Source organism: Phoca vitulina, unplaced genomic scaffold (assembly GCF_004348235.1).
Source record: "Phoca vitulina isolate PV1807 unplaced genomic scaffold, GSC_HSeal_1.0 scaffold48, whole genome shotgun sequence".
Classification (NCBI taxonomy): domain Eukaryota; kingdom Metazoa; phylum Chordata; class Mammalia; order Carnivora; family Phocidae; genus Phoca; species Phoca vitulina.
The window spans coordinates 6,234,540-6,259,104 of NW_022589751.1; the positions used below are offsets into that span (position 1 = coordinate 6,234,540).

General features: G+C 39.4%; 1 protein-coding gene across 2 annotated transcripts in view; it reads right to left on the reverse strand.

The window, feature by feature from the left end:
* The window catches only part of IDE (insulin degrading enzyme), a 115,478-nt gene that overhangs the window by 23,716 nt on the left and 67,197 nt on the right, over positions 1–24,565 (reverse strand). Inside the window, exons 10-15 of one of the 2 annotated variants that reach the window (XM_032432344.1) lie at positions 23,475–23,555; positions 21,543–21,646; positions 15,383–15,485; positions 12,876–12,998; positions 4,234–4,316; positions 238–382 (exon numbers count right to left, since the gene is read on the reverse strand). In XM_032432344.1, coding sequence (XP_032288235.1) covers positions 238–382; positions 4,234–4,316; positions 12,876–12,998; positions 15,383–15,485; positions 21,543–21,646; positions 23,475–23,555 — 639 coding nt within the window. The remainder of the gene's footprint in view (positions 1–237; positions 383–4,233; positions 4,317–12,875; positions 12,999–15,382; positions 15,486–21,542; positions 21,647–23,474; positions 23,556–24,565) is intronic. The other variant, XM_032432345.1, reaches the window with a different exon arrangement.

Here is a 24,565-nt window from a genome sequence, read left to right on the forward strand (position 1 = left end):
GATGAAAGATGTTTAAAAAAAAATAAAAACAGAAATCAAGGAAAATTTGCATAATGTGAATGTAATCACTGAATACTTAGAATAAGAGCTAACTGAAAAATTAAATGAGAAAATATGATTAGCCATAAATATTTTTTTTAAAAGAAATTAAACTCATACCCTCAATCAAAAACGCTTCCATCAAATCAATATAAAAAAATGTTGATGAGTGGAAGGCTCTAAGACGTGGGTACTTACATACATCCCATAGATGGTATTTTGGAGGTCATAGCTCAAGCCTGCTAGCTCTGCTGCATATGCATACTCGTTGAGTGAGTCTTTGAGGAGCTCAAGGTACAAATAGGCCATGTTACAGTGCAAGGGGTCCACATAAGCAAATGGGCTGGAAGAAAATGTTGACAGTAAAATAGCTGATTTATTACTTCCCAATGTGATGTGGCCTTTTGAGATGGATCAAGAAACTGAACATCGGTTATTATCATTTCCTGAAGATATGGTTTGAATTCTTGAGTCTGTTCTTCTCGGGAGGCAAAAAACCACAAGATGTCTGAAAAAGAAGCCCAAAGTACGCCATGTGTGCTGGTGGTGGCGAGGAGGGAGAAACAACTGTTTGCCCCAGATGGTGTGTGGCCAAACTGACAAGTTAGAAATGCAGGGCTGGGGCGCCTGGGTGGCTCAGTCAGTTAAGCGTCTGCCTTTGGCTCAGGTCATGATCCCAGGGTCCTGGGATCGAGTCCCGTGTCAGGCTCCCCGCTGAGCAGGGAGTCTGCTTCTCCCTCTGCCTCTGCCTACTTGTGTTCTATCTCTCTGTCAAATAAATAAAATCTTTAAAAAAAAAAAAATGCAGGGCAGGTAAGGAGTGGGAACAGGCTAAAAGGCATGCCTGCGTTGAGGCTAAAAGGAGGAGGCATGGGTGGGCGCCTGGCGGGCTCAGTTAGAAGAGTACAAGACTCCTGATGTTGGGGTCGTGAGCTCTAGTCCCACACTGGGTGCAGAGATTATTTAAAATGAAAAAATAAATTAAAAAAAAAAAAGGAGGCATGGCCGACAGAGCTCATCCGACATTTGCATGTCTTCCTCCTTCTAAGCAAGCCATACCCTGGGTGGACCTGAGTATGAGACTGAGAAGTTTGTGTGCTGTGATTTTTGAACTTAAACAAGAAAACGGAGACCTGTGAAATGTTAACTCATCTCTGAGTTTCCCCCCAAACCAATAAAGCTATAGCACTGTCAGTAAAATAATTGATAATTCCCACCATATAACTGCAGAGAGAGCTACGAAAAAATATTAAAATAAAAAAAAATACTTAAGGGACTCCTGGGTGGCTCAGTTAAGCGTCTGCCTTTGGCTCGGGTCATGATCCCGGGGTCCTGGGATCAAGTCCCGCATCGGGCTCCCCTCTCAGTGGGAAGCCTGCTTCTCCCTCTGCCTGCCACTCCCCCTGCTTGTGCTCTCTCTCTCTGACCAATAAATCAATAAAATCTTAAAAAAAAAAAAATACTTAAAGTGAAAAAGAGCAACCAAAATGAGGAAACAATCAGAGAGTACAAAAACTAAATAGGACCACAGAGATCACCTAACTTAATCATTTCTTGAATAAGAAACACAGCTTTCCGCATGTAACCTGGGCGGGTAATGGCAGAATTCGGATTCAAATGCAAGTCAAATGACCTACTCATTGGATTATATGACCTCACTTACCTTTATGACAAACAAGTAAGACTCATTCACTCAACAAATGTGTATCACACACTTACTACTATAATACACGGAAGCAGCTATGTTCAGAAGAGCCTAGTGCTAGGCCCTTCTCTAGGTACTGGGAATAAAATCAGGCAAAGTCACTGACCTGACAGAGTTTAATAGTCTAGTTAGAGGAGAGAATAAATTTTAATATATCAAGTGGGGATAGTGCTATGAAAAAAATTAAGCAGAGTAAGAGGAACAGGAGTGAAGGTGGTGGTAGTAAGAGAAGACTGCTAATTTACATAAGATAGATGATCAATGCCTCTCTCATAAGGTGACATCTGGGCCTAGACCTGAAGGAAGCAAAGGAGCAAGCTCTGGGGATATCTGGGTGGGACCAGTTGAGGAAACAGCCAGTGCAAAGGACCAAGGCCAGGCGCCTGCTTGGCTTGTTTGGCAGCAAATTAAACTTTCACTGTATCTGTAGCATAGTAAATATAACTACTGTACTGATAGCAAAGGCAACAATTTTATCAAAGCTGATAATGAAACAAAAATAGAGGAGGCTTAGCCGCTAAGAGAATTAAAATCAAAGAGAAAATTCTATAATTACATAAACATTCTCCAACCGGAAAATCTAAATGGATTGGGGCGCCTGGGTGGCTCAGTCGTTAAGCGTCTGCCTTCGGCTCAGGTCATGATCCCGGGGTCCTGGGATCGAGCCCCGCACTGGGCTCCCTGCTCCGCGGGAAGCCTGCTTCTCCCTCTCCCACTCCCCCTGCTTGTGTTCCCTCTCTGTCAAATAAACAAATAAAATCTTAAAAAAAAGAAAGAAAGAAAGAAAAAATCTAAATGGATGCTCGGTCACTGAATTTTTTAAGTACTGTATTATATACATGACACACTTCCTTCTTTAGGCAAACAACAGCTCAGAAACTCACAGCACAATTCACAAAAGCAAAATTATCAAATAAAAGAGAATCTAGGAAGGGCTTGGCCCCACAGGCACCTGTGTGCCGATCTCACGTGGAAGTGAAAAGCTAAAAAAAGCCAAGTCTGGGAGCTCAGAGCCATATGGCTCAAGCTTAGAATGCAATTCCAAGAAGTGTCCTAAAATGCTGCAAGCACAGCAACTGTGCTGGTGAGCTGTAAGAGAGAACATGATTCAACCACAATGCTTACATTCTGGTTCATTTGTTAATTAAAAAAAATTTTATTTTGTATTCAGGTGCTATATGCTTGAAAATGGATCAGAGTTTTTAAAACTGTAACTAAGTATGCGTAATATAATCCTATTTCTGAAGATACTAAAAGGGTATACACACACAAAATGTCTTAAAGAATATACAAGAAACCTAACAGTGTGAGCTCTAGGAATAGCAGAACACGGAGAGAGGGACTTTCGGGAAGTAGATGTTTTTAGTTCTAAGAACTGCACAGGATAGTGTAGAGAATGCAAAAATATCAAATGGTCTCTCAAAAGGTAGAGAAATTTATAATCATAGAAGTCAAATGGGAAAATGGTGACAAGCTGCTTGGAATGTTACAAATATCACTCTGAATATCAAAAAATAAAACCAGCTTTGTAATACTTTCTACCAACAATAAGCCACAGCCAGACAGCTCATGTTTAGTGTGAAAAGTAAACAATCTCAGCACAGCTCCAGATAAGTCCACGAATCTTGTGCTATAAAATACAATGTTTACATCCCCCTACAAGCTCATCCATACATGTTGGTGAAATACTAATTTTCTTCTTAGAGTTTCTTTTTCCCTATTCCAAAACATTTAAAATGCATTTAGTTTTAGTTTCATGTCAAGTCAATCAATAAAAATTAGTGAACATTATTACATGATGCTAGGTTTATTTCATAAACACACACCATTGAATTTTAAATAAAAGTTATGCAGTACAAACTCACAAAGTAAAATTTGAACTGGATGATATACTTTACTACAGAAATAAATAAAAGGAGACAGAGATGAACTGCAGATTTATACTGAGAAATCATTCCAACAGTAGTATTCATAAACGTTACTAAACATGTTCTTCCTTTTTAATTAAATCATTTTTAAGTGACCACGCCAAGAACAGAGAAAACAATATCTAAGGGCTTCAGATGTTTAAAGGCTGGAAAAGACTCAAAACCATGTAGTAACTACTACCTCGCCCTCTGGGCGAGTTTCAGAATACAAAACCGAAACTACAACAGAAAACACCCTCAATTATTTAATCTTTCCTGAATGAAATTTCTGGGTGAGTCTACAGCCTCCCCAGACTCCAAAGTCCTGAAGGCTAGGAAGGTCCTCCTAATGGCTAACATAAATCACGTCAGTTAAAGGGTGTGCTCATCAGTGCAAAGGAAGAACTGACAACCTTGACTTTTACAATATCCCTTACCAGCAGCAGCCTTCCCTGGTCCAGGCTACGTAACTCTAGTTCCTTTCATTTCTACACATGGGTCATCCCTGAAGCAAAGACAACTTTTAGGAATGGGATCATTGATTTTTAAAAGAAACTTTGTAGCCAGATTCATTTTACATACCTGAAAAATTCAAAGTTGAGACAAGCCTTTGGCAAGAAAAACTTATCATCTTGTTTGAACCAGAGTTTGCTCATAGCTGTATCCTGTGACGGAGAAACAATCTGGTTAATAAAATATGGGCACATTTGGCAAAAAGCTCAATCAAACCACTCTTCAAGAGGAGTAGGAGAGGCAATGTTGAGAGTTTCATGGCCTTGAGGCATACTCAGAGGGTCTCCAGGTGGGAAGGTGAAGAGAGAAAACTGCTGATTCTGGTAGCAGAGAGAAATCACCCTTCTGTCTCCCCTGGGTGAGGGAGATGGGGGACACAGCAGAGGAAGAGATAGACTGGAGAAGCCAATACCAACTGTCCTATCCCTGTCTTTCTGAACACTGAGAGGCAGACGCAGGAGTCCTTAGCGGGGTGCGGCAGCCAGCCTTCAAGGGGGGCTATAGCAATCCCTACCTGTTGGCATTCACATCCCTGTATAGTTGTCTCTCCCACAATGAACCAGGATTGGTCTATGTGAGCAAGACTATGACAGAAGCGATGGCATGGTACCTCTGAGATTAGATTCTAAAAGACATTATGGATTCCATCTTGATCACCCTCTTTCTCTCTTGAATCACTCACTTTGGAGGAAGCCAGCTTCCATGTCAAACAACTCTATTGAGAGACCTATGTGGTGAAGAGCTAAGGCCTGCCAACAACCACACAACTGAATTTAGAAGAAAATCCTTCAGCCCTAATTGAGCCTTCAGAGGCTGAAGCCCCAGCCAACAGTTTGACTATAATCTAATAAGAGACCCTGAGCCAGAATTACCCAACTAAGCCACTTCCAGATTCCTGATCCTCAGAAACTGCATGGAGATAAATGTTTTCAGTTCCTAATTTTTGGAGGAATTTGTTATGTAGTAATAGGTAACACAGCCAGAGATGAACAAATAAGCCACTACTTTAACTCTCCACTTCACTCATACTGTATTAAAAACTCTTGCAACTCTGACAAGAGATATAAATGTTCTCCTTAGTTCACTTTGAGAAGACCTATTTAAAACAAACAACAAAAAATAGGAGAGGTAAACAAGCTTTCTCTTTGAATAACCTAACCTCTAATTCATTAAAATGTCATTTTTTTCTTCTCAAACTTTTAATTTATATTCTAGTTAACATACAGTGCAATATTAGTTTCAGGAGAATTCAGAGATTCATCACTTACATACAACACCCAGTGCTCATCATAACAAGTGTCCTCCTTAATACCCATCACTCACCGAGCCCATTCCCACCCACCTCCCTCCATCAACCCTGTTTGTTCTCTATCTTTAAGAGTCTCTTATGGTTTGGGGGCACCTGGGTGGCTCAGTTGGTTAAGCGACTGCCTTCGGCTCAGGTCATGATCCTGGAGTCCCAGGATCGAGTCCCACATCGGGCTCCCTGCTCAGCAGGGAGTCTGCTTCTCCCTCTGACCCTCCCCCCTCTCATGTGTGCTCTCTCTCTCTCTCATTCTCACTCTCAAATGAATAATAAATAAAATCTTTAAAAAAAAAAAAGAGTCTCTTATGGTTTGTTTCCCTCTCTCTTTTTAATTTTTATCTCCTCCCTCCCCCATATGTTCACCTGTTTTGTTTCTTAAATTCCACATGAGTGAAACCATATGGTATTTGTCTTTCTCTAACTTATTTCGCTTAGCATAATACACTTTAGCTCCATCCACCGGGTTGCAAATGACAAGATTTCATTCTTTTTGATGGGTGAGTAATAGTTCATTGTATATATGTGCCACATATTCTTTATCCATTCATCAGTTAATGAACATTTGGGCTCTCTCCATTGTTTGGCTAGTGTTGATAATGCTACTATAAACACTGGGGTGCATGTATCCCTTCAAACATGTATTTTTATAACCTTTGGGTAAATACCCAGTAGTGCAATTGCTGGATTATAGGGTATTTCTACTTTTAACTTTTTGAGGAACCTCCATACTGTTTTCCAGAGCAGCTGCACCAGTTTGCATTCCCACTAACAGTATAAGAGAGTTTCCCTTTCTCCACATCCTCGCCAACACCTGTTGTTTCTTGTGTTGTTAGTGTTAGCCATTCCAACAGATGTGAGGTGTTATCTCATCGTGGTTTATCTGTATTTCCCTGATGATGAGTGATGTTAAGCATCTTTTCATGTGCCTCTTAGCCACCCAGATATCTTCTTTGGGAAAATGTCTATTTGTCTTCTGCCCATTTCTTAACTAGATTATTTGTTTTTTAGGTGTTGAGTTTGGTAAGTTCTTTACAGATTTTGGATACTAACCTTTCATCAGATATGTCATTTGCAAATATCTTCTCCCATTCCATAGGCTGCCTTTTAGTTTTGTTGATCGTTTCCTTCGCTGTGCAGAAGCCGTTTATCCTGATGAAGTCCCAATAGTTCATTTTTGCTTTTGTTTCCCTTGCCTCCTGAGACATGTCTAGCAAGAAGTTGCTGCAGCCGAGGTCAAAGAGGTTGCTGCCTGTGTTCTCCTTTAGGATTTTGATGGTTTCCTGTCTCACATTTAGGTCTGTCATCCATTTTGAGTTTATTTTTATGTAAGGTATAAGAAAGCAGTCCAGTTTTCCCAACACCATTTGTTGAAGAGGCTGTCTTTTTTCCACTGGATATTCTTTCCTGCTTTGTTAAAGATTAGTTGACCATAGAGTTGTAGGTCCATTCCTGGGTTTTCTATTCTATTCCATTGATCTGTGTCTGTTTTTGTGCCAGTACCACACTGTCTTGCTGATCACAGCTTTGTAATAGAGCTTGATGTCCAGAATTGTGATGCCTCTAGCTTTGCTTTTCTTTTTCAGGGTTGCTTTGGATATTTGGGGTCTTTTGTGGTTCCATACAAATTTTAGGATTGCTTGTTCTATCTGTGTGAAAAGTGCTCGTGATGTTTTGATAGGGATTGCATGAAATGTGTAGATTGCTTTGGGTAGTCTAGTCTAGACATTTTAACAATGTCTGTTCTTCCGATCCATGAGCATAGGATGTTTTCCCATTTCTTTGTGCCCTCTTCAATCTCTTTCATAAATGTTCTATAGTTTTCTGAATACAGAACTTTTACCTCTTTGCTTAGGTTTATTCCTAGGTATCTTACAGTTTTTGGTGCAATTGTAAATGGGATCAATTCGTTGATTTCTTTTCCTGCTGCTTCATTACTGGTGTACAGAAATGCAATAGATTTCTGTACGCTGATAGTATATCCTGTGACTTTGCTGAATTCATGTATTAGTTCTAGCAACTTTTTGGTGGAGTCTTTGGGTTTTCTACATAGAGTATCATGTCATCTGCAAATAATGCAAGTTTGACTTCTTCCCTGCCAATTTGGATGTTAGAGGAAAAGCTCTCAGTTTTTCCCCACTGAGGAGAGCTATGGGTATCCCCACTGACATCAGCTGTGGGTCTTTCATATATGGCTTTTATGATGTTAAGGTATGTTCCATCTATACCTACTTTGTTGAGGGTTTTTTATCAAGAATGGATGCTGTATTTTGTCAAATGCTTTCTATGCATCTATTGAGAGGATCATATGGTTCTTATCCTTTCTTTTATTAAGCTAATGTATCACATTGATTTATTTGTGAATATTGAACCACCCCTGCAGCCAAGGAATAAATCCCACTTGATCGTGGTGAATGATTCTTTTAATGTACTGTTGGATTCAATTTGCTAGTATCTTGAGAATTTTTGCATCCATGTTCATCAGGGATATTGGTGTGTAATTCTCCTTTTTAGTGGGGTCTTTGTCTAGTTTTGGGATCAAGGTAATACTAGCATCGTAGAAGGAGTTTGGAAGTTTTCCTTCCATTTTTATTTTTTGGAACAGTTTAAGAACAGGTGTTAACTCTTCTTTAAATATCTGGTAGAACTCCCCTAGAAAGCCATCTAGCCCTGGACTTTGTTTGTTGGGAGATTTTTGATTACTGATTTAATATCTTTGCTGGTTATGGGTCTGTTCAGATTATCTATTTCTTCCTGTTTCAGTTTTGGTAGTTTGTATGTTTCTAGGAATTTATCCATTTTGTCCAGATTGTCCAGTTTGTTGGTATATTATTTTTCATAATATTCTTATGATTATTTGTATTTCTGTGGTGTTGGTTGTGATCTCTTCTCTTTCATTCATGGTTTTATTTATTTAGGTCCTTTCTCTTTTCTTTTTGATAAGTCTGGCTAAGGGTTTATCAATTTTATTAGTTCTTTCAAAGAACCAGCTCTTGGTTTCATTGATCCATTCTGGGTTTTTTTGTTTCTGTATCATTTATTTCCACTCTAATCTTTATTTTTCCTTCTGTTTGCTTCAGGCTTTATTTGCTGCTCCTTTTCTAGTTCCTTGAGGTGTAAGGTTAGCTTGTATATTTGAGACTTTTCTTGCTTCTTGAGGAAGGCCTGTATTGCAAATATACTTCCCTCTTAGGACTGCCTTTGCTGCATCCCCAAAATTTTGGACTATTGTGTTTTCATTTTCATTTGCTTCCGAGTACTTTTTTATTTCTTCTTTAATTTCCTGGTTAACCTATTCATTCTTTTAGCAGGATGTTCTTTAACCTCCATGTATTTGTGGTCTTTCCAAATTTTTTTCTTGTGGTTGACTTCAAGTTTCATAGCGTTGTGGTCTGAAAATATGCATGGAATGATCTCGATCATTTTGTACTTGTTGAGGGCTGATTTGCGTGTGACCCAGTATGTGATCTTTTCTGGAGAATGTTCCACATACACTCAAAAAGAATGTGTATTCTGCTGCTTTAGGATGAAATGTTCTGAATATATCTGTTAAGTCCATCAGGTCCAGTGTGTCATTCAAAGCCATTATTTCCTTGATTTTCTGCTTAGATGATCTGTCCATTGCTTTAAGTGGGGTGTTAAAGTCCCCTACTATCGTTGTATTATCAATGACTTTATGTTTGTTATTAATTGATTTATATATTTGGGTGCTAAGCTGGGGGCATAAATATTTACAATTGTTAGATCTTATTGATGGATAGATCTCTTAATTATGATATAATGCCTTTCATCTCATTATTACAGCCTTGTTTGTCGGACGTAAGTATGGATACTCTGGCTTTCTTCTGACATACATTCACATCCCCTCACTTTCAATCTGCAGGTGTCTTTAGGTCTAAAATGAGTCTCTTGTAGGCAGCATATAGATGGGTCTTTTTTTTTTTTAATCCATTCTGATACCCTATGTCTTTTGATTGGAGCATTTAGTCCGTTTACATTCAGAGTAATTACTGAAAGCTATGAATTTAGTGCCATTATATTACGTGTAAAGTCGCTGTTCCTATAGACTGTCTCTGTTCCTTCCTAGTCTTTGTTACTTTGGGTCTCTCCTTCCCGCTCAAAGGGTCCCCTTTAATATTCCTTGCAGGGCTGGTTTAGTGGTCACGAATTCCTTTAGTTTTTGTTTTTCTGGGAAACTCTTTATGTCTTCTTTCATTCTGAATGACAGCCTTGCTGGATAAAGTATTCTCAACTGCATAATTTTCCCATTCAGCACACTGAATATATCCTGCCATTCCCTTCTGGCCTGCCAAGTTTCTGTGGACAAATCTGCTGTGAACCTGATTTCCCTTGTAGGTTAAGGACTTTTTTCCCTTGCTGCTTTCAGGATTCTTTGTGTGTTTTGTGAATTTGACTATGTATGTCTAGGTGATGCCTGGCCTCTGTTGAATTTAATGGGAGTTCTCTGGGCTTCTTGGATTTCAATAACTGTGTCCTTCCCTACATCAGGAAAGTTTTCAGTTAATTTGCTCAAGTAAACTTTCTGCTCCTTTTTCTTTCTCATCACTTTGTGGGACTCCTATGATAAGAATGTTACTATGTTTTAAGAAGTTGCTGAGTTCCCTAAGTCTACCTTCATGATCCAATACCTTTCCCTCTTCTTTTCAGCTTCATTTTTTTCCATAATTCTATCTTCTATATCACTGATTCATTTCTCTGCTTTGTTCATCCTCATTGTTATGGCATCCATTAGGGTTTGCATCTCAGTTATAGCATTTTAATTTCGGTCTGACTAGATTCCAGTTATTTTATCTCTACAGTAAGGGATTCTCTAGTGTCTTCTATGTTTTTTTCAAACCCAGGTAGTATTCTTATAATCATTGTTTAAAACAATGACTGTTTTAAAACTGAGTGTGGCTCAGTTGGTTGGGTGTCTACCTTCAGCTCAGGTCATAATCCCGGAGTCCCTGGATGGAGCCCCACGTCCAGCTCCCCGCTCAGTGGGGAGTTTGTTCTCCCTCTGCCCCCCCTCCCCCGCTAATGTCCTCTCTCTCTCTTTCTCAAATAAAAACATCTTTTAAAAATAAATAAAAGTTGGGGCGCCTGGGTGGCTCAGTCGTTAAGCGTCTGCCTTCGGCTCAGGTCATGATCCCAGGGTCCTGAGATCGAGCCCCGCATCGGGCTCCCCGCTCCGCGGGAAGCCTGCTTCTCCCTCTCCCACACCCCCTGCTTGTGTTCCCTCTCTCGCTGTGTCTCTCTGTCAAATAAATAAAATCTTTAAATAAATAAATAAATAAATAAATAAATAAATAAATAAAAGTAAATAAATAAATTCTAGTTCAGACATCTTACTTATATTTGTATTGGTTAAATCCCTGGCTGTTACTTCTACTTCCTGTTCTTTCTTTTGGGATGAATTCCATCTTGTCATTTTGTCGAGAAAAAACAAAAACAAAACAAAACAACAACAAAAAATTAGATCCTAGGTGTGTTTGGGTCTGCTTGTCAAAAGAAGCTAGATCCTATTTCCCCTAGAGCTAAAGCTCTGCAGCACTTTATGATCAGTAGACTTGGTACATGCAAGGGGTTTGTGCTGGTCTGGGGGAAGGGCCTGCTGCACTGATTCTCAGGCCTATTTGCCTTGTAGAGAGGGGGGGTGTAAGTGGCTCCGATCTCTACTTGATGGTACTATTTAGCTCACTGAGGTCAGTCAGTGCTGACGGGGTGGGGGTGAGGGGGAAGAATGGGGGATATAGCTCTGCTCTGCTCTCTCATCCCTGCAGTGGAAAGCTTGTGCCCACCACTATTCAGGAAGCTCTCACAGAAGAGCAAACAATCACCCCTCTTGTGCCCCAGCTTCCATCAAATCCCTGCCTTCACCCTGTCTGTGTCCAAGCTGTTTCATCTCAGGGTGCAGCTGGGTTTCTAAACTCCAAATTTTAGGGACTCCCACAGCACCACCCCGTGCTGATCCTCCGGGGGAGGATGTCTCCCCACTTTTGCTGCTTGCAGCCAGTCCCAGGAAAGTGGTCACAGGACTGTAAAGCGGTTCAGAGTTTATGGCAAAGCAGAACCAAAAGCAGGCACTAAGACTCCCTGCCCTCAGCTGGTGTCCTGCTCCTATGCCTGGGAACAGTGCAACACATTGGTGCCACCCTTTCTTCTGTCCGTGGAGAGGTCTTGCTGCCACTCCTAAATGCACTCCAAACAGGGGAACTGTTTCCCCCTGCAACCCAGGGGATCCTCAGACTATACTGTCCACTCCCAGGTATCCACCCTTCCTCCCCACAGGAGCACCACTAAGCCAGGCATGACCCTGGCAGTAGGAGACTTCTAAAACTTCAGATTTTGTGTTCCGCTGCTTATAATACCTTGCAGTAGTCTCCGTAAGTAGGGCTCCCTCCCTTCTGCAGCCCCAGCAGTTCTTATCTCCCCCAAATCAACTCTCCACAGCTCCAACCTTCCACAATTCTACTTGTAGACTTGCAGTTTTGTTCTCTCAGTGCTCAGATTGATTTCTTGGGTGTTCAGAATGATTTAATATTTATCTAGCTGTGTTCGAGGAATGAGGCAAGCTTAGGTCCCCTTACTCCTCCGCCATCTTAACTCCTCCCTTAAAATGTCATTTTTAAAGAAAAATGGTTGTCTAGTTAATAATCTAGTTGCTTGAGATAAATTTCAAGTTTCTAAACACTAATTCATCTCACTGAGTTGATCTGTATGTTAGGTCCTTTGAAGAAAAGAAAAAGAAAGATGTATGTCTACACTGGTGAGTTTAGAAAGAGAATTCAGGAAAGAGGATGTGCAGTAATAATTTGATCCATTTTTCTACACAATTTACTCGAGGTGTGAAATAATGACACGAAAAGAACATTCTGAAAAAGGAAAAAAAAAAGCTCCATTTCTCAATCATCGTTCTCAATGGCTTATTAACTTCCTAACTTCCTTGTTCTCATCAACTTCCTAAAGCCACTCTAACAAATTGAGAATTATTTTTAAGGGCAAGAAATCCAAGACTTCCCTTGGATATGCTTTCTTCCAAAGTTTAGAAATTCTCTTTATCTCTAACTTTCATGATGCAGCACAAATCAACTTCCTTACTTAGTCTTCAGTGAATATGGAAAGTAGGCTGATAACTTTCAGATCTGTGGTTGTAGCCCAGACTTCATTTTTTTTTTCTGCGAAGAAAACAATACCCTAGATTCTAAATTGTTTAGTAGTTTGTTTGCTTTAACTTTTCTAGCCTTTTAATATTCCTTGCAGCTATTCTTTCTACAACTTTCTGGTAACTCTTAGGATGTGAGCCCCCAAAACCAACAGTACCAAATGAAAGAAATCATCTCTCCAGTCCCTTCCGTGTAATAGGTGTATCCCCTAAATTTAAAAATCACCGATTCTAATATGTTACCTTAATAAGAGAAGGGTACGGTGTTGCTTCTTTTTCTAACGATAAAATCTCAAAATCCGTAGGAATAAATTCATTCTTCGTTGGAAGTTTAAATTTACCATTCAGGTCAGCATTTTGCCATTTCTGGATGAATAACGAAAAACACAAAAGCAATTAAAGTTGGATTCAAAAGTTTAAAATAGTCCTTTTGCTTAATATCTAGGCAAATATTAAGGGGATAAATGTCACACAGCTTTTCTTTTCCACTCCCAAGATCCACTGATGGCTTTTTGTGAAACTTGAGTTGGTCTCTCTGTTACTAATGAACATTTTGTACTTATTCATCTTTCCTCTTTACATATTTCCAAAATGACCAGCTGAGGTTAAGGGGCAATCTGCGACTACAGAAACCTGAGAGACTACTTGGTCCATATGAAGATCACATTGGCTCTAGCTCCTTAAAGAAGGAAGAATAATCTGTACAGGGATATATTCCTGCAACTGGTTGTTTACAGAAGAATTAAACTTTCAGGGGCACTAAATTACTTCCATGTATGGCCTCAAAGGTAGACTAGAGGGGCTTCCTTCACTTCAGTACTGCTCCTTAAGGCCTGGTCCACAACTGTCCCAGATGACCACGTGAACTTCCAAGTGAACCAGTAATTCAAGGTCAAGAACAAAGAGGAGTCTTAAGCCTGCATTGTGCAACAGGGTTGATACAACCTGCAGATTGGATGTGCTCAATGGGCTAGTTCCAAAAGCTAAGTGGGACAGATCACAGGTCAGTGATTGTTGGACTCTTATAAGACTTATTAAAAAAAAAAAAAAAAAAAAAGCAGCCATGTGCCAATAATCCAGGGTTCAGTAATTTGGTCTCCAGATGATCTAGCACAGCCTTGTAACTTCTGCAGTTCTATTTTGGTCCCTGAGTTTATACTTTTTGGCACTGGATGGTGGGGATGTTGGCCGTATTATTTATGAGTAGCAGCTTAGGTCTCCCGAATGGCTAAATAGTAGGGACTAGGAAATACGTAGTAAATAATTTCACTGCTAAACTCCCAGATAAATTTGGGTTGTTTTGTTTTTAATTAAGTCAGCTCTACCCCCAATAGGGGGCTTGAACTCACAACCCTGAGATCCAGAGTCTTATGCTCTACCAACTGAGCCAGCCAGGCACGCCCCAGATAAATTTGTTTTTTAAAAAAATCTCATTCAGGGGTGCCTGGGTGGCTCAGTCATTAAGCGTCTGCCTGAGGCTCAGGTCATGATCCCAGGGTCCTGGGATCAAGCCCCGCATCAGGCTCCCTGCTCTGCAGGAAGCCTGCTTCTCCCTCTCCCACTCCCCCTGCATGTGTTCCCTCTCTCACTGTGTCTCTCTCTGTCAAATAAATAAATAAAATCTTTAAAAAAAAAAAAAATCCCATTCAGGAGGTGCCTGGGTGGCTCAGTCAGTCAAGCATCCAACTCTTGGTTTAGGCTCAGGATCGTGAGATCGAGCCCCACGTCAGGTTCTTTCCCTCCCCCTCTCTCCCTACCCACCCCTCCCTCCACTTGCGCACTCTCTAAATTAAATAAATAAAATATTTTTTAAAAATTCCCATTCGGGGCAGGTTTGTTGTCATCAGAGGTTGGTGAATAGGGGTTCTCTTTTGTTTTAGGATTAATTCATGGGCGATCAGCATTCCTCACAGTTTAGCTAGAAGGATATTTTCATACACAAAAGGGCTCCAGTGATCTCCTTCTGTGCTGTGAATAGGTCAGAGAAGTGCCAGCAATGATTTTCTTAAACTATTTCTTCTTTTTTCTGTATTACACGGGTACACTTAAGAAATGTCCATTACTCAAGTTTAACTAGACTCTAGTCAGAGCAAGGCTTTCTGGTGTCTTCCCATGAATAAAGGACACAATTTCAAAGATATGGTGACAATGAAAATCAAAAAAGAAAAAATACTAGACAAGTAGATAAGACTCAAAAACAAAATCTGGACTACTGATGAATGGGGTAACATACTATCTAAACACACCTATTTTGAAACAAATTCTAATTCCCTTACACAGACAAAAGGAGCAATGAGACAATATGAGGCATACAATACAGCATCTCCTAAAGTGAAGACAGCGTGAATCCCAGAACTGTTCCCACCTATATATACAGCACGACCGTCAGGCCCCTGGAGCCCTTGTATCTGTCTGTCATGCTCTCTACTTCCATCTCTTCTTGCCTGTTTTGGTGTCTTTGCTTCTCTGTGTACTTTGGACTTCAGTGATCTTTGACTGCATGAAGCTGGGAGTCTGCTTTCAGCCCTGCTGATCTAACAGACACATGAGAAGGTGGCCACAGTGCCATTTCTTCATGCAAAAACCTAAGCTCTAGCTCTCCATCTCCTTGTTCACTTTGCTCAGGACAGTATAGACAGCCATGGGCCATCACTCTCCATACTCTGGGCCGTGAGTTGGTTGATGTAGAGAGCTCATGCTCTTGTGTGTCCCTCACACATCAAGTTTATTCACAGATGAGCAAACCCTACCTTAATGACTTCATCTGGTATAGCTTCTTGCTTATACTGGGTTCCATACCACTCTTCTGTGTGGTCAGTTTTTCCTTCAAAGGACTTGGAAACTATTGCAACCCTAAAGGTAAGTGGAAAAAACAGACAGACACCATAAACTCACGTTGGATCCATGAATTTATAGAACCTTACTCATTAAAATATAAATAATATCCAAGAACATGGTGGGCCTCTAAGACCCAGTAAATCCGCTAACACTTAGTCAAAATAGGCAACCAAGTATAGAGGTTTCTGACCGTGGTCTCTGTTACCCTTTGGTTGGAGCCCTTCATTTTTAATGTGAAAAACTGCGTGCAGGACTCTTGTGGGTAATGCTACTGACTAAAATTTTAAAAGAAGAGTAGCTAGGGAAAAAAATGGAACAAAGTCAGTTGTAAAATAGTCTTTAAAAAAGCAAAACAAAGTACTCCTTCCAGAAACAGCCAAGGGCCAGGGTTAACAAAAATGGCTAACCCGCCCGCCCCAACCCTTGTTGGCTCATCCAGAGATCCAAAAAACCAAAAACACACTTTTATTATTATTTGCTAAGTTTGCACTCTATGGTTTTATTCCTGCCAGAGACTACCATCAAATATATCTAGTACATGTACATTGGCCTTCATGCTTCTAGAGGTAAAGGAAACAAGACCAAGAAACACCTCTCTATCTTCTGATTTGCCAGTTTTTTAAGTGTGTGTGTGTGTGTGTGTGTGAGAGAGAGAGAGAGACAATGCTATTCTTTAATTCTATCTACAAAGAATTGGCTGCTGATACGGTATTCCTGATCTGGCCTAGCTGCCTCTGACCACTTAAGAATATATTCCATAGAAAGAGAGGGAGGAATCATAGGGCTTAATGGATGGAAGAGCTCTGTTATCGTGTCCAGAAGAAGTGATCCATGTTGGCATTTTGAGAATTCCTTTTGCAGGGTATATGTGGTGTGTGTATAGAACTCACGTGGCCACATGAAGGATATGTAATGTTTGTTAAGGACACTCATTCATTACATGACAGAGCCTCCTAAGACTCAGCCCAAGAAAGTGCTTCTGCTCCTGCTGACTTCCTAAAAAATGAATGGACTGATTCTCAAGGAGAACTCCGAAAACTGTGTTAGGAAGTAAAATAACCTGGTAGACAGGTGTATTCCCATCTTCTCTTCCATGAGGTGCCTGATTTTGGACAAGTTTGTTACATAGGTGGCTTTGGTCTCCCTGAATGATGGCCCACACATCAGAATAATGTACAAACTACTGATGACAACCTGTGAACACTGAAGCATTCATGTGGCAGTGGACACGGCCCCTGAAACAAGAGCACCTTAAACTCTGTCCTGAGAGAGAAAGTGAATAAGCTCAGGGAAGGCTGCCAGGTGCTTTGAGGATGACTTAGGACACAGAAAACAACAGACACTGGAGGCTGCTCAGTAATGCTCAGGTTAAAAAGGGGGAGAAGAGAGGCGATTGGTCAGGTACAATCCTAAGGGATTTAGATAGCTGTATACCAAACTAAAGTGGATGGGTAACATTTGAAATGTTACGCTAGTAAATATGAAATAAACACAGTTCCCTCAAACAAGGCAAACATCAAATACTGGCCTGACAAAGAGGGATACCTTTGCAGAACAAGAACTAGTAGACCACTGAGGAATTTAAAACTGAAACATACAGTGAAAAACTATTTAAAAATAAATTATAAAAGGTAAGCAAGGGGAATAACAGAAGAGACAGAGTATATACACATCAGACCTACATAGAAATCTACAAACCAGAGTGTGAAAGCACAAGAGACTTAAGTTAGGAAAAAAAGAAGAGAAGGCACAATAATCTAAGTATGCCACGGAGAGCTGCAATATATTTAACTGCAGACAGCTGAGAAAAACTAGCACAGATACTGTTACATCCTTAGACTATCTGCTGGAAATCTAATTATGCTTAAAAATAGTCTTGAGGAGTTTTTTTAAGTGTGTGTGTGTGTGACAATGCTATTCTTTAATTCTATCTACAAAGAATTGACTGCTGATATGGTACTAACATGGTCCTTAGAAAGAAGAGAGAAAAAGAACTTTTCTTTGTATACCGAAACTTGCCACAGTGAAACAGTGGGCTAGAATGAATGCCCACCACTGGCTTCAAGTCAGCCATTTAGAAATGTTCAGAGGAAATGAACAGCTGTTGAAGCTCTACAGAACTCATTCAGAAACAGTAAGTATCCTGACCATAGACATTAAAAGGGAATACAGCTCCCCAGATATGAATTCTCATGAGATTTTTGCAAATAATCCCTGAGAGAGCAAAGGTGGAAAGACATCCAAAAATGAGGAGACGCTTCACAGGTAATTGTGATGAATTCAAACAGAATTAATAGAGAGGGTACAGATCTGGCCATCAGAAACTTGGATTCTGGTCAATACTCTGACTTATTTTCTTTGAGATCTTGCCAAAATCACAGTTAAGATCTAAATTAGGCAAGTCTCTGGGCTTCAGTTTCACTACTTTTTAAATAAGGATTCTAAGTAGATGAACTCTATCCTTCCACTAGAAGAATTCTACAATATCATGATATCAAATCATATTTTCAAAAGACATGCCTCAAAGAAGAAAGAAGGTACAAAAAAAATCTATTGATGAGACCCAAAGCCAAACTTAAAGAATTGTGACAGGAAGGCCACAGTGCTGAAGAAATTGAGGTTCATGAAAAATGCTAAAAAAACACTTTTTAAAAGGGTTTCTTAAAGAAAGAAGGAATCAAGAAAGATTAGGCTAAAGGCTTAGAGAAGTCAACCAACTTTTATTGAGCCCTTGGTAACTTGAATCTGAAAAAAACAGTTCTTACCTGGAAGGACCTCATAATCCAACAGGACACAAGACCTAAAGCAAAGTGTGCTACACATTTTGGTCTCAGGTTGGCAGATGACAGGACTACTGACCTCTTATTTATACTGTTTTTACAAAAAACATGGGTCAGGGTGCCTGGGTGGCTCAATCCATTAAGCAGTTGCCTGCGGCTCAGGTTGTGATCCCAGGGTCCTGGGATCGAGCCCCACGTCAGGCTCTCTGCTCAGTGAGGAGCCTGTTCCTCCCTCTCTCTGCCCCTGTCCCCCACTTGTGCTCTCTCTCTCCCTCAAATAAATAAAATCTTTTAAAAAAAGAAAAAACATGGGTCTTTAAACTGCAAAGGTGGACCAAACAACAGAAAAAAAGGGGGTTGAAACCCAGGCCAGGATTAATGAGTGAGCCAGCCAAGTAAATGAATTCACATCTCCAACGCAGATCATTCACATTCTCTGATGCTTAGGCAACTAACAAATCCCAGGTAGGATCACTGCCCATCAACTTTTAGAAACACTGGAGGACAGGAGAAGATGCAGAAGATGGAGATGGACAAATGCTCTAATTTTCAGAAAGGGAAAGGAGTGGAGCCTAATAAAAAAGCGTAAGCCAGTGGTTTAGGCACTGACCTCTCACAAAAGTCTAGTCAACTGTCAGACTACCAAACATTTAGACAAGAAGACAATTATCCTAGGACCTGCATGGATTCAGCAAGAACTCCTCCTAAACAAAGATTTACTTATGACTTAAGCAGGGGATGTGGCCAAGACTCTATAGCTGTACCTGTAGATTTAATTTGGCAAAACGGAAATTCTGTCGCATGGTACAACATAGATGAACCTTAAAGACATTATGCTAAGTGAAATAAAGATACATTGTATGAGTCCACTGATATTAGATATGTTAAGTAGTCCAATTCATGAAAACAAAGTAGAATGGTTGTTACCAGGAGATGGTAGGAGGGAGAAAAGAGGACTCGTTTAATGGGTACAGTTTCAATTTTACAAGGTGAATAAGTTCTGGAGATCTGCTTCACAACAATATTAATATATTTAACAATATGAATATAATACTGAACTGTACACTTAGAAATGGTTAAAACTGTAAATTTTATATTATGTGTTTTTTTACCACACAAAAAAGACATCCTCTGAACATATATGTGTGGGCCTATTTCTGGACTCTGTTCTATTCTAATGATTTCTTTTTGATCCTCAGGCCAATGCACAATGTCGTAATTAACGTAGCTTTATAGTTAGCCTCCAAATCCAACAGTTTGAGTCCTCCAACTTTTGTTTTTATGTTCAAGAGTGTTATGGCTGGGCACCTGGGTGGCTCAGTCGGTTAAGCATCGACTCTTGATTTCAGCTCGGGTCATTATCTCAGGGTCCTGGGGTCAAGCCCCCTGTCAGGCTCCAGGCTCAGCATGGAGTCTGCTCGAGATTCTCTCTCTCCCCCAATGCCCTTCCCCCCCACCCCACACTTGCTCTCACTCTCTCTACGATAAATAAATAAATCTTTAAAAAAAAGAGTGTTATGGATAATCCAGGTCCTTTGTATGCCCATAGGTATTTTGGAATCATTTTACCAATTACTAAAAGGAAAAACGGCTACTAGGATTTTGACTGTGATTACACAGAGTCTATGAATCAGACTGGAGAGAATTTAATAGCAAATCTCCTAACAAGGTTTTCTTTCGGCACTGTTTTGTAGTTTTATATGTTGAAGTCTTGCTTATCTTTGATTAAATTCATTCCTAGTTATTTACATTTTTGTTGCTATTGTAAATGTTTTCTCTTTCAATTTTGAAATAATTACAAATTCATAGGAAGTCACAAAAATAATAGAGGGAGGTCCCATGTACTCTTCACCCAGTTCCCTCAATGGTTAATTAACTCTTACATTAATTATAGTAAAATACCCAAACTAGGAAAATGGCATTGATAGAATGTGTACATAGAGTTAGCTCTATGTCATTTTATCATATTTATCACATTGTGTAACTACCAATAATATTTCTTTTAATTTTCCCATTGTTTGTTGCTAGTACATGTCTGGAAAAGTGCAAACAATGGTAACTAGGAAAAAGACTTTGATGGAATAGTTCTGTCAGAAGGATTTTTCTTCTTCAAAAACTTCTACCAGATTGTTGATTTTATTCATAAAATGACTGTTCCAAAAAACATATTTACTCAATCTCCAAGTTCCCAGGAGAATTTTGGAAATACGTGCTGGACAGAAGAAAAAAATAAAAAATGCAAAATATGTGCCCCTTAAGTATATATTCCTAGTATTATTTCACTTTGGAAAACATGGATGAAATTCAATTTTGAGGCAGAAATATCATGGGATAGTTCCTCAGCTCTTTAGGGCTGAACCTCCTCTAATAAGAGTATCTGTTACTGTAAGAGCTCCTCCAACTTTTGATCTCTTGGTTAATCACTGGTCAGTGAGAAGGATTCTGAGACTGTAATACGTCCACTTAAGAAAAAAGAGGGTGTCCTCACTTGTTTATGATTATGAAGCCAGATACGTAATCTGACACCTTGGGTATTTGAGTTAGGATGAAGTCAGGTTAAGATGATCTATTATTACATTTTATTCATGATAATGAAATTATGATTATTATTTTTTTAAGACTGATTTATTTGTTTTAGAGAGAGAGAGTGGGAGAAAAAGAGAGAGAGGGAGGGAGAATCCTCAAGCAGACTCCCTTCTGAGCATGAAGCCCAATGCAGGGCTCAATACCAGGACCCTGAGATCATGACCTGAGCCAAAATCAGGAGTCAGATGCCCAACTGACTAAGCTATCCAGGCACCTCTTGTTTTGTTTTTTAAAAAAGTCTTCATGTGGGCGCCTGGGTGGCTCAGTCGTTAAGCGTCTGCCTTCGGCTCAGGTCATGGTTCCAGGGTCCTGGGATCGAGCCCCACATCGGGCTCCCTGCTCGGCGGGAAGCCTACTTCTCCCTCTCCCACTCCCCCTGCTTGTGTTCCCTCTCTCGCAATGTCTCTGTCAAATAAAATCTTTAAAAAAAATTAAAAAATAAAAAAGTGTTCATGTTTTAGAGATCCTGCCTCAAAATCATCTAGAGTGGAGGGAGGATGAGTGAGGAGAGGGGTAGTTAAAGATAAGAAAGGCTGGTCACGTACTGATTTGCTGATGTTTGGTATTGCTTCATTATACTATTCTTTCTACTTTAATCATGTTCGATAACAAGTTTAAAAGCATTTTATTCACAATTCCAAATTTTCAGCTTCTAATCATTACTGAAAATTTAGTATGTAGCAGTAAAATCTGTAGAGTGACTCACCGGACATTTTCTGGTCTGAGTTTATCGAGAACCATCTCTATTAAGTCAGGTCTAAATTCTTCCAGTAAATATTCAGCCGTGAGCACTTCTTCTAGAGGATAATACTTATTAAAAGGAAAATAGATAGATAAATAAAATATGCAAGGCTACTATAGAGTCTAACTTATTAAAGCAAACAAATCTCTAACACATTAAACCCATTATTTTACACACACACCCCACATCCTCCTTCAATTAAATTTTACTCTGCTGGAAAAATTTCTTTTTTCTTTCTTACCACACTTGAAGCAGTTTCCTGTTGTACAATGATTTTGCAGTTAATCCCCATATACATTTACATGATAGCAAAATCACATTTTTTTTTTTCAGGGAAAAGTGTAATATTTCTGGCTAAAAACTGAATACTTGTTAATGAAGAAAATTTGATAGTGAAATGCTGACACCTATAGGATTCTTAACATAAAGTACATACATTTTTATAAACAGAATTTCCTCTCAAATTTCTATGAATGAAATCAGAAAAGCATTTAGAAAGTTGTTGTGGGGGGAAATGGCTTATATTTTTGGCTAGGGAAGAAAAATAATGTCGAAGATGCTTTTTATTAGTAAAAGCAACCTCCAATACACTCAGACTGATTCATTCATTCAACAAATATTTAACGAGTATCTACTCTGTGCCAGGCAAGACAGATCATGTCCCTGCTCCCTAAGGAGCTTATATTTTTTTTTATTTTTGCATACAATAGTACATTTAGTAATAACAGTAATTCATTTGGGGATTAAGACTCAAGGCTGAACTAAAATACTAAACAACAATGAACATGTAAGTTAGGAGAGGGAGTGAACAGAGTTTTAAAGTTTTTTGTTTTTAATTCCAGTATGGTTAACATAGAGTGTTATATTAGTTTCAGATGTACAAATACAGTGATTCAACAATTCTATATTACTCAGTGTTCATCAAGATAAGTGCACTCTTAAAAAAAAAAAAAGATAAGTGCACTCTTAATCCTCTTCACTTATTTTACCCAAGGAGCTTATATTGTAATTGGGAGGGAGGTAGACAGTAAACAAATAGTGTCATTATAGTGATAGGTGCTATGAATTAAAAAGGGGCGGGGCATGACTGGGATGTCAGGGAAGGTCTCTGTGAGGAAGAGACACCTAAGTGGAAATCCAAATGATAAGAACCCAGTCATGCAAAGACAAGAGAGAAGAGAGTTCCAGGTAGAGGAAACAGCAAATGTAAAAGGTACTAAGAGGGAGGAACAAACTTAATGCTTGAAGATCAGGCAGGCAGGCAGCCAGTAGAGCTGGAGGGGAATGAGAATGGGAGGGATGAGCTGGGGAGTTATATAGAACACGGTTAGAGAGACGGGCTGGGGCCAGATCACCTTGTAGGCCAACGTGACATTTTGGATTTTATTCGAACTCTGACAGGAAACTACTGAAGGACTTGACACAGAGAAGAGAAACAATCTGATTTTGGTTTTCAAAAGATTACCAAGACTGGGATAATAAACTATAGTGTGGAACAAAAGGGAAAACCAAGATCCCAGGTAAGAGATTATAATGGTAGTCAAGGCAAGAAATGATGGTAGCTCAGACTAGGGTGGTAGCAACAGAAATGGAGAAAAGTAGATGATCTATATAGCTTTCACATAATTAGCAATTGACACATTGTAGAATTGAAAAATATTTAAATCGAAGAAGCAAAATGCCTCTGTATGAAAAATACTATAGATGATAATTTTTAGGATGATGAAAATTAAGATTTTAAGCATTGCTTGGCATCAAAGTTTGCCTGGTTGCTACAAAGTCTAAACTTTTATACTGCAGCTTCAATTTTTATCATTCATGTAGTACTAAAGGTGATATACGCAGGATCACAAAAATACTCTACATACCAATGTACACATAAAATAACAAACTTACATGCAATATTCCTGCAATCTTAGAGGTATAGCCCCGTGGCCTCTCTTTATCTTTAAACCTAAATGCAACAGCATTCAAGTCCTAAAATGGAAAATTAATCCAATTATACATAAGTCAACTACTATTTAGAAATACTTTAAAGAAAAAAAGGTTCTTTCTATAGTGTTTAGTTTGCACTACAGACTTTCTACTCCACATTTAACTTTATCAGAAAAAATAGGCTATGCTTGATTTAGAAATGTACAGAACATGAATGAAAATAACCAAAACAGAGTATGATTCTTTAGCCTAAATTATTGAAACTATTAGTCAAAGAATTAGGAAAACTGGAAGAACCTTGCAAGATCAACAGTTGCACAGATGATCATTTTGTTGATCCATTCAGAGAACTGCGCCCAGATTAGAAGTTCCTGTCCTAGGTTCCACAAGCAGAGTATCCCTTTAAACTTTTACCTAAGTAAAAAGGATTTCTTTCATCCTAAAATACATTTCAGAATCTCAATAAGCCTTAAATATAAAGTACATATTTTTATAAAACATTTAAAAGAAGGCTTTAAAATTCTGGAAGGGGTTGCCTGGGTGGCGCAGTCAGTTGAGCATCCAACTCTTGGTTTCGGCTCAGGTCATGTCTCAGGGTTGTGGGATTAAGCCCTGTGTCTGCTTAAAACACTCTTTCTCCCTCTCCCTGTGTCCCTCTCCCCTGTGTGCTCTCTCTCTCTCTCTCAAATAAATAAATCTTTAAAAATAAAAAAATAAATAATAATAAAATTTTGAAAGACAGAGAACTTTTGTTTTATTAAAAAATAATAAGGGACAGCCAGGCTTTTCCATACATACAACAATAAAATCACTTTTAAGAACACAATCATATAGGGGCGCCTGGGTGGCTCAGTCGGTTAAGCGTCTCCCTTTGGCTCAGGTCATGATCCTGGGGTCCTGGGATCGAGCCCCACGTCCGGCTCCCTGCTCAGCAGAGAGCCTGCTTCTCCCTCTCCCTCTGCCTGCCACTCTGCCTACTTGTGCTCTCTATCTCTCTGTCAAATAAATAAATAAATAAATCTTTAAAAAAAAAAAAAAAAAGAACACAATCA